Raw genomic sequence first — 11,380 nt, 5'->3', positions numbered from 1 at the left:
CCTGCCCTATGGGCCGTTCTGGTTCACTGTACAGAAACAGGAGATGGACTCCTGCCCTATGGGCCGTTCTGGTTCACTCTACAGAAACAGGAGATGGACTCCTGCCCTATGGGCCGTTCTGGTTCACTGTACAGAAACAGGAGATGGTCTCCTGCCCTATGGGCCGTTCTGGTTCACTGTACGGAAACAGTAAATGGACTCCTGCCCTATGGGCCGTTCTGGCTCTGACAAGGCTTATTTTTTTTTAATTCAGCAGCCTCAGATTCCCTTTGTAATGGTACTAATTTCACTCCACACAGCAGCCTCAATCAGACGGCAGATCAATCAGATGGCAGATCAATCAACCAATCAGACGGCAGATCAATCAACCAATCAGACGGCCGTAGGAGGGTGTCCTCCATTCAAAGACATCCTCCTTTGTGACCGGGTCCTGAAGGATCCCTCAGGGTGAATACTGTCTGGTTTAGCCTCACACCTGAACACCATGAGGAACCCATTCCTGTAGTTCTTATTCATCCAACCGTACAGGAGCGGGTTGGCGAAGGTGGAGCACATGGCTACAATGTGGAAGAGAGTATAGATGAGCTTGTATTGTCTTAAGCTGAGCACCAGGTCTAGGTCACTGGCTAGTTGAAACACGTGGAAGGGCAGCCAGCATGTGGCGAAGACTACAACCACCATAACCAGCATCTTGGTGGTCTTCTTCCTGCGCTGGACGGCGTCGACGCGGCTCGCTGGACTCACGTGGTTCTTCAGCTTCACCCAGATGCAGATGTAGGCATAACTGATGATGGAGAGTGGCAGCAAGTACTGCAGCAGTAACATAGACAGGCTGTAAATGACTCCATCTCTGCTGCTGCCGTAAGGCCACTTCTCATAGCAGACTGAGATCCTCAGGTTGATGGACGGGATCTCCTCCTGACGGTACTCTCTGAAGATGGCGAGCGGGCCGGCCAGCACGGCGGACAACGTCCAGGTGAGAGCCATGATGAGCAGGCTGCTTCGCCAGGTGAGGCGCTGGCCTAGGTGGAACACGATACACCTGTAGCGCTCCAGAGCGATGACGGCCAGCATCAGGATCGATACGTGCACGCTCAGCGCCTGGGCGAACGGGACCATGTGACACAGCACTGCGCCGAACGGCCACTCGTCGAGCAAGGTATAAACCAGTGTGAACGGTAAGCACAACGTATCCACCAGCAGGTCGGCCAGGGCCAGGTTAGCTATGAAGAAGTTAGTGACTGTCCTCATGTTCCGGAAGCAGATGATCATGTAGATGACTAGGGCGTTGCCTACTAGGCCCAGTAAGATGATTAGACTATACGCCGTGATCAAAACAGCCTGGACTCCTACATGCTTGGTGATGTCAGAGTGGAACCCCGGCCGGTCGAGGTGGAGGCTGAGACTGTCGTTACCCAGGATGCCTTGTTGCAAGTGGGTGCAGGTGGTGTCCATGTGGACTGGCAGGCCAGGTGCTAGGTCGGCCGTGCTGTTGGTGGGGTCTGAAGGGTCTGAGGGGTCCAGGGTGCTCATGTTGTCTGCTGGGAGGGAGGGAGGGGGGGGGGGGGTTTATTGCACAAGAAAAACTAGGTAGATGGTCGCTAATTAGCTTCTATTCATTTACATTCAGTGGACACCACATGCATGCTGGTCTGGATCCTATAGATTCTTGGACGGTGAACTTGAGGAAATACTGAATCACTACTGGCTCAAAAACAATCAGATAAAGATGAGTCCCAAATGGCACCCTATTCCATAAACAGTGCACTACTTTAAATGTGATCTGATATGATCTATTATCTATTATCTGATATGATCTATTATCTATTATCTGATATGATCTATGATCTGATATGATCTATTATCTATTATCTGATATGATTTATTATCTATTATCTGATATGATCTGATATGATCTATGATCTGATCTGATTTATTATCTATTATCTGATCTGATTTATTATCTATTATCTGATATGATTTATTATCTATTATCTGATATGATTTATTATCTATTATCTGATATGATTTATTATTTATTATCTGATATGATTTATTATCTATTATCTGATATGATCTATTATCTATTATCTGATATGATTTATTATCTATTATCTGATATGATGTATTATTTATTATCTGATATGATTTATTATCTATTATCTGATATGATCTATTATCTATTATCTGATATGATTTATTATCTATGATCTGATATGATCTATTATCTATTATCTGATATGATTTATTATCTGATATGATCTATTATCTATTATCTGATATGATTTATTATCTATTATCTGATATGATCTATTATCTATTATCTGATATTATTTATTATCTGATATGATCTATTATCTATTATCTGATATGATTTATTATCTATTATCTGATATGATCTATTATCTATTATCTGATATGATTTATTATCTATTATCTGATATGATTTATTATCTATTATCTGATATGATCTATTATCTATTATCTGATATGATTTATTATCTATTATCTGATATGATTTATTATCTATTATCTGTAGTGGTGAGCTAACTTATCTTTGACCCTAACTTACCCAGCACCATATCCCTCCCAGCCTCAGCCTCCAACCCTCCCACCTCATCCCTCCCAGCCTCAGCCTCCAACCCTCCCACCTCATCCCTCCCAGCCTCAGCCTCCAACCCTCCCACCTCATCCCTCCCAGCCTCAGCCTCCAACCCTCCCACCTCATCCCTCCCAGCCTCAGCCTCCAACCCTCCCAGCACCTCATCCTTCTCAGCCTCCAACCCTCCCAGCACCGTATCCCTCCCAGCCTCAGCCTCCAACCCTCCCACCTCCAGGGGAGACAAACACAGATAGAAATGGAATGCCAGAAAGAATTCTGACTGAAATATGAAATCCGAAGCATGCTGCATGCGTCTGGGTCAGAAATAAGGCTTACGAATACATCTATCTGGGTTTGTGTTTATTATGCAGGCTATACTGAGATTGAAGTATTAGGTGCTCAGTGATTACCTCCAGGGCTTTGTAAAGAGCAGGCATTTGATTCCAATAAACTTATATACCACGCAGAAGTCAACTCACCATTTACAGTGGCTTACGAAAGTATTCACCCCACTTGGCATTTTTCCTATTTGTTGTCTTACAACCTGGAATTCAAACGGATTTTAGGGGGGTGTCACGTCCGTCGTAGTGATGAGACCAAGGCGCAGCGTGACAACCTAAATGAAAAATGGCTACCTAAATATGGTCCCCAATCAGAGACAACGATAAACAGCTGCCTCTGATTGGGAACCAGTTCAGGCCACCATAGACCTACAATAACCTAGACTACACACACACCCCTAGACATACAAAAACCCTAGACAATACAAAACACGCATACCCACCCACGTCACACCCTGACCTGACCACAATAATACAGAAAACATATATAACTAAGGTCAGGGCGTGACAGGGGGTTTGTATCATTTGATTTACACAACATGCCTACCACTTTGAAGATGCTAAATATGTTTTATTGTGAAACAAACAAGAAATAAGACAAAAAAACTGAACACTTGAGTGTGCGTACCTATTCACCCCTCCCAAAGTCAATAGTTTGTAGAGCCACCTTTTGCAGCAATTACAGCTGCAAGTCTCTTGGGGTATGTCTCTATAAGCTTGGCACATCTAGCAACTGGGATTTTGGCCCATTCTTCAAGGCAAAACTGCTCCAGCTCCTTCAAGTTGGATGGGTTCCGCTGGTGTACAGCCATCTTTAAGTCATATCACAGATTCTCAATTGGATTGAGGTCTGGGTTTTGACTAGGCCATTCCAAGACATTTAAATGTTTCCCCTTAAACCACTCGAGTGTTGCTTTAGCAGTATGCTTAGGGTCCTTGTCCTGCTGGAAGGTGAACCTCCATCTCAGTCTCAAATCTCTGGAAGACTGAAACAGGTTTCCCTCAATAATTTCCCTGTATTTCGGCACCATCCATCATTCCTTCAATTCTGACCAGTTTCCCAGTCCCTGCCAATGAATAACATCCCCACAGCATGATGCTGCCACCACCATGCTTCACTGTGGGGATGGTGTTCTCAGGGTGATGTGAGGTGTTGGGTTTGCGCCAAACATAGTGTTTTCCTTGATGGCCAAAAAGCTACATTTTAGTCTCATCTGACCAGAGTACCTTCTTCCATATGTTTGGGGAGTGTCCCACATGCTTTTTGGCGAACACCAAACATGTTTGCTTGTTTTTTTCTGGCCACTTCCGTAAAGCCCAGCTCTGTGGAGTGTACGGCTTAAAGTGGTCCTATGGACAGATATTCCAATCTCTGTTGTTGAGCTTTGCAGCTCCTTCAGGGTTATCTTTGGTCTCTTTGTTGCCTCTCTGATTAATGCCCTCCTTGCCTGGTCCATGAGTTTTGGTGGGCGACCCTCTCTTGGCAGGTTTGTTGTGGTGCCATATTCTTTAACAAAATGTATAATGGATTTAAATGGTGCTCCATGGGATGTTCAAAGTTTCTGATCTTTTTTTATAAGCCAACCCTGATCTGTACTTCTCCACAACTTTGTCTCTGACCTGTTTGGAGCGCTCCTTGGTCTTCATGGTGCCCCTTGCTTAGTGGTGTTGCAGACTCTGGGGCCTTTCAGAACAGGTGTATATATACTGAGATCATGTGACAGATTATGTGACACTTAGATTGCACACTGGGGGACTTTATTTAACTAATTATGTGACTTCTGAAGGTAATTGATTCCACCAGAACTTATTTAGGGGGTGACTGCATATTATTTAGGGGTGACTCACCACTTTTTTTTTTTTTTTTGTTTTGAATCTTTTGAAACAAGTAATTTTTTTCATTTCACTTCACCAATTTGGACTATTTTGTGTATGTCCATTACATGAAATCCAAATAAAAATCTATTGAAATTACAGGTTGTAATGCAACAAAATAGTATAAAAATGCCAAGGGGGTGAAACTGTGTATACCACACAGAAGTCAACTCACCATTTATATACCACCCAGAAGTCAACTCACCATTTATATACCACCCAGAAGTCAACTCACCTTTATATACCACCCAGAAGTCAACTCACCTTTATATACCACCCAGAAGTCAACTCGCCATTTATATACCACCCAGAAGTCAACTCACCTTTATATACCACCCAGAAGTCAACTCACCTTTATATACCACCCAGAAGTCAACTCACCTTTATATACCACCCAGAAGTCAACTCACCTTTATATACCACCCAGAAGTCAACTCACCTTTATATACCACCCAGAAGTCAACTCACCTTTATATACCACCCAGAAGTCAACTCACCTTTATATACCACCCAGAAGTCAACTCACCTTTATATACCACCCAGAAGTCAACTCACCTTTATATACCACCCAGAAGTCAACTCACCTTTATATACCACCCAGAAGTCAACTCACCTTTATATACCACCCAGAAGTCAACTCACCTTTATATACCACCCAGAAGTCAACTCACCTTTATATACCACACAGAAGTCAACTCACCTTTATATACCACCCAGAAGTCAACTCACCATTTATATACCACACAGAAGTCAACTCACCTTTATATACCACCCAGAAGTCAACTCACCTTTATATACCACCCAGAAGTCAACTCACCATTTATATACCACCCAGAAGTCAACTCACCATTTATATACCACCCAGAAGTCAACTCACCTTTATATACCACCCAGAAGTCAACTCACCATTTATATACCACCCAGAAGTCAACTCACCTTTATATACCACACAGAAGTCAACTCACCTTTATATACCACCCAGAAGTCAACTCACCTTTATATACCACCCAGAAGTCAACTCACCTTTATATACCACCCAGAAGTCAACTCACCTTTATATTCCACCCAGAAGTCAACTCACCTTTATATACCACCCAGAAGTCAACTCACCTTTATATACCACACAGAAGTCAACTCACCTTTATATACCACCCAGAAGTCAACTCACCTTTATATTCCACCCAGAAGTCAACTCACCTTTATATACCACCCAGAAGTCAACTCACCTTTATATACCACCCAGAAGTCAACTCACCTTTATATACCACCCAGAAGTCAACTCACCTTTATATACCACCCAGAAGTCAACTCACCTTTATATTCCACCCAGAAGTCAACTCACCTTTATATACCACCCAGAAGTCAACTCACCTTTATATACCACCCAGAAGTCAACTCACCTTTATATACCACCCAGAAGTCAACTCACCTTTATATACCACCCAGAAGTCAACTCACCATTATATACCACCCAGAAGTCAACTCACCTTTGTAGATCCCTATACATAGTCTAGTGACAGCGCACTACTCCTCAAGATTAATGCGTAATATAATTCTCCTTATTGTGTGTTGGATTTAGGCTGTATAGATGTTATTTAATTTTGTCTCAGTAGCCTCTATTTACCAAAGGCAGTGCTAATACATTTAATCAGAATCCATCACGCTGTACTGAAACAGGAGATGATGGAAGTGCGTTAAGCTACGGACGGGTCTTTCTGATCCCTAAACTATTATCCGTGATTTATACCGTCACTCTTTGATCATCACATTATGAACCGGACAATCAACAGTCATTATTAATCATGTCAATTCATGCTCCAAATCAGTTCTATATTATTGTACAGGTAAACTGTATACATCTTCAGTAACCCATACACCCGTTCAATTACTCACCTTTCCCCTCTTAGTCGCAGGCTATAGCTCCTTGGTAAACGACTCTTCAAATGAGATGTTGCACGGAACAAGTGAAAATCCTGAAGCTCCTCGTGAGCAGAGAAGAGAACAGAGCGGAGTGTAGAGCACATATGGTGTGTGTGCCTTCTCTCTCTCTCTCTCTCTCTCGCTCTCTCTCTCCCTCTCTCTCTCTCTCTCTCTCTCTCTCTCTCTCTCTCTCTCTCTCTCTCTCTCTCTCTCTTTCTCTCTCTCTCTCTCTAGTGGTACTATCTATCACAGTATATAGACCTAGTGATACTATCTATCACAGTATATAGACCTAGTGGTACTATCTATCACAGTATATAGGCCTAGTGGTATTATCTATCTCAGTATATAGGCCTAGTGGTACTATCTATCTCAGTATATAGGCCTAGTGGTATTATCTATCTCAGTATATAGGCCTAGTGGTACTATCTATCTCAGTATATAGGCCTAGTGGTATTATCTATCTCAGTATATAGACCTAGTGGTACTATCTATCTCAGTATATAGACCTAGTGGTATTATCTATCTCAGTTTATAGGCCTAGTGTATCCACCGGATGTGCACCAAACTCACTAAAAGTGGCAGTAATAAAGCCTCTTTAAAAAGCCAAACCTTGACCCAGAAAATATAAAAAACTATCGGCCTATATCGAATCTTCCATTCCTCTCAAAAAAATTTTTTAAAGATGTTGCGCAGCAACTCACTGCCATCCTGAAGACAAACAATGTATACGAAACGCTTCAGTCTGGTTTTAGACCCCATCATAGCACTGAGACTGTACTTCTGAAGGTGGTAAATTACCTTTTAATGGCGTCAGACCGAGGCTATGCATCTGTCCTCGTGCTCCTAGACCTTAGTGCTGCTTTTGATACCATCGATCACCACATTCTTTTGGAGAGATTGGAAACCCAAGTTGGTCGACACGGACAAGTTCTGGCCTGGTTTAGATCTTATCTGTCGGAAAGATATCAGTTTGTCTCTGTAGATGGTTTGTCCTCTGGCAAATCAACTGTAAATTTTGGTGTTCCTCAAGGCTCCGTTTTAGGACCACTATTGTTTTCACTATATATTTTACCTCTTGGTTATGTCATTCGGAAACATAATGTTAACTTTCACTGCTATGCAGACGACACACAGCTGTACATTTCGATGAAACATGATGAAGCCCCAAAATTGCCCTCGCTGGAAGCCTGTGTTCCAGACATAAGGAAGTGGATGGTGGCAAATGTTCTACTTATAAACAGACAAAACAGAGATGCTTCTTCTAGGTCCCAAGAAACGAAGTGATCTTCTGTTGAATCTGACAATTAATCTTGATGGCTGTACAGTCGTATCAAATAAAACTGTGAAGGACCTCGGAGTTACTCTGGACCCTGGTCACTCTTTTGAAGGACATATCAAGACTGTTTCAAGGACAGCTTTTTTCCATCTACGTAACATTGCAAAAATCAGAAACTTTCTGTCCAAAAATGATGAAGAAAATGTATCCATGCTTTTGTCACTTCTAGGTAAGACTACTGCAATGCTCTACTTTCCGGCTACCCGGATAAAGCACTAAATAAACTTCAGTTAGTGCTAAACACTACTGCTAGAATCTTGACTAGAACCCAAAAATGTGATCATATTACTCCAGTGCTAGCCTCTCTACACTGGCTTCCTGTTAAGGCTAGGGCTGATTTCAAGGTTTTACTGCCAACCTACAAAGCGTTACATGGGCTTGCTCCTATCTATCTTTCCGATTTGGTCCTGCCGTACATACCTACACGTACGCTACGGTCACAAGACGCAGGCCTCCTTACTATCCCTAGAATTTCTAAGCAAACAGCTGGAGGCAGGGCTTTCTCCTATAGAGCTCAATTTTTATGGAATGGTCTGCCTATCCATGTGAGAGAGACGCAGACTCGGTCTCAACCTTTAAGTCTTTATTGAAGACTCATCTCTTCAGTAGGTCCTATGGTTGAGTGTAGTCTGGCCCAGGAGTGTGAAGGTGAACGGAAAGGCACTGGAGCAATGAACCGCCCTTGCTGTCTCTGCCTGGCCGGTTCCCCTCTCTCCACTGGGATTCTCTGCCTCTAACCCTATTACAGGGGCTGAGTCACTGGCTTACTGGTGCTCTTCCATGCCGTCCCTAGGAGGGGTGCGTCATTTGAGTGGGTTGAGTCACTGACATGATCTTCCTGTCCGGGTTGACCCTCCTTGGGTTGTGCCGTGGAGGAGATCTTTGTGGGCTATACTACTCGGCCTTGTCTCAGGATGGTAAGTTGGTGGTTGAAAATATCCCTCTAGTGGTGTGGGGGCTGTGCTTTGGCAAAGTAGGTGGGGTTATATCCTGCCTGTTTGGAAACTGTCCGGGGGTATCGTCGGATGGGGCCACATTGTCTCCTGACCCCTCCTGTCTCAGCCTCCGGTATTTATGCTGCAGTGGTTTACCTGCTTCGCCAGGTGAGGCGCTGGCCTAGGTGGAACACGATACACCTGTAGCGCTCCAGAGCGATGACGGCCAGCATCAGGATCGATACGTGCACGCTCAGCGCCTGGGCGAACGGGACCATTTGACACAGCACTGCGCCGAACGGCCACTCGTCGAGCAAGGTATAAACCAGTGTGAACGGTAAGCACAACGTATCCACCAGCAGGTCGGCCAGGGCCAGGTTAGCTATGAAGAAGTTAGTGACTGTCCTCATGTTCCGGAAGCAGATGATCATGTAGATGACTAGGGCGTTGCCTACTAGGCCCAGTAAGATGATCAGACTATACGCCGTGATCAAAACAGCCTGGACTCCTACATGCTTGGTGATGTCAGAGTGGAACCCCGGCCGGTCGAGGTGGAGGCTGAGACTGTCGTTACCCAGGATGCCTTGTTGCAAGTGGGTGCAGGTGGTGTCCATGTGGACTGGCAGGCCAGGTGCTAGGTCGGCCGTGCTGTTGGTGGGGTCTGAAGGGTCTGAGGGGTCCAGGGTGCTCATGTTGTCTGCTGGGAGGGAGGGGGGGGGGGGGGGGATTATTGCACAAGAAAAACTAGGTAGATGGTCGCTAATTAGCTTCTATTCATTTACATTCAGTGGACACCACATGCATGCTGGTCTGGATCCTATAGATTCTTGGACGGTGAACTTGAGGAAATACTGAATCACTACTGGCTCAAAAACAATCAGATAAAGATGAGTCCCAAATGGCACCCTATTCCATAAACAGTGCACTACTTTAAATGTGATCTGATATGATCTATTATCTATTATCTGATATGATCTATTATCTATTATCTGATATGATCTATGATCTGATATGATCTATTATCTATTATCTGATATGATTTATTATCTATTATCTGATATGATCTGATATGATCTATGATCTGATCTGATTTATTATCTATTATCTGATCTGATTTATTATCTATTATCTGATCTGATTTATTATCTATTATCTGATATGATTTATTATCTATTATCTGATATGATTTATTATTTATTATCTGATATGATTTATTATCTATTATCTGATATGATCTATTATCTATTATCTGATATGATTTATTATCTATTATCTGATATGATGTATTATTTATTATCTGATATGATTTATTATCTATTATCTGATATGATCTATTATCTATTATCTGATATGATTTATTATCTATGATCTGATATGATCTATTATCTATTATCTGATATGATTTATTATCTGATATGATCTATTATCTATTATCTGATATGATTTATTATCTATTATCTGATATGATCTATTATCTATTATCTGATATTATTTATTATCTGATATGATCTATTATCTATTATCTGATATGATTTATTATCTATTATCTGATATGATCTATTATCTATTATCTGATATGATTTATTATCTATTATCTGATATGATTTATTATCTATTATCTGATATGATCTATTATCTATTATCTGATATGATTTATTATCTATTATCTGATATGATTTATTATCTATTATCTGTAGTGGTGAGCTAACTTATCTTTGACCCTAACTTACCCAGCACCATATCCCTCCCAGCCTCAGCCTCCAACCCTCCCACCTCATCCCTCCCAGCCTCAGCCTCCAACCCTCCCACCTCATCCCTCCCAGCCTCAGCCTCCAACCCTCCCACCTCATCCCTCCCAGCCTCAGCCTCCAACCCTCCCACCTCATCCCTCCCAGCCTCAGCCTCCAACCCTCCCAGCACCTCATCCTTCTCAGCCTCCAACCCTCCCAGCACCGTATCCCTCCCAGCCTCAGCCTCCAACCCTCCCACCTCCAGGGGAGACAAACACAGATAGAAATGGAATGCCAGAAAGAATTCTGACTGAAATATGAAATCCGAAGCATGCTGCATGCGTCTGGGTCAGAAATAAGGCTTACGAATACATCTATCTGGGTTTGTGTTTATTATGCAGGCTATACTGAGATTGAAGTATTAGGTGCTCAGTGATTACCTCCAGGGCTTTGTAAAGAGCAGGCATTTGATTCCAATAAACTTATATACCACGCAGAAGTCAACTCACCATTTACAGTGGCTTACGAAAGTATTCACCCCACTTGGCATTTTTCCTATTTGTTGTCTTACAACCTGGAATTCAAACGGATTTTAGGGGGGTGTCACGTCCGTCGTAGTGATGAGACCAAGGCGCAGC

General features: G+C 42.9%; 1 protein-coding gene across 1 annotated transcript; it reads right to left on the bottom strand.

Annotated features, from left to right (window-relative positions):
- Positions 1 to 372: 372 nt before the first annotated feature.
- On the bottom strand, positions 373 to 1,497 carry LOC139580244 (neuropeptide Y receptor type 2-like). The gene has a single exon (XM_071408797.1). It carries the CDS (start codon positions 1,453 to 1,455, stop codon positions 373 to 375), a length of 1,083 nt encoding a protein of 360 aa, XP_071264898.1. The 5' UTR covers positions 1,456 to 1,497.
- Between the last annotated feature and the right edge of the window lie 9,883 nt (positions 1,498 to 11,380).

This window comes from Salvelinus alpinus, chromosome 7 (genome assembly GCF_045679555.1).
Source record: "Salvelinus alpinus chromosome 7, SLU_Salpinus.1, whole genome shotgun sequence".
Classification (NCBI taxonomy): Eukaryota; Metazoa; Chordata; class Actinopteri; order Salmoniformes; family Salmonidae; genus Salvelinus; species Salvelinus alpinus.
The sequence above is the reverse complement of the archived record's forward strand: the minus strand, read 5'-3'. Positions and strand labels throughout refer to the sequence as shown.

Coding starts and splice junctions, on each gene's coding strand:
- LOC139580244 (XM_071408797.1), bottom strand. CDS start 1,455: ATGGACACCACCTGCACCCACTTGCAACAAGGCATCCTGGGTAACGAC.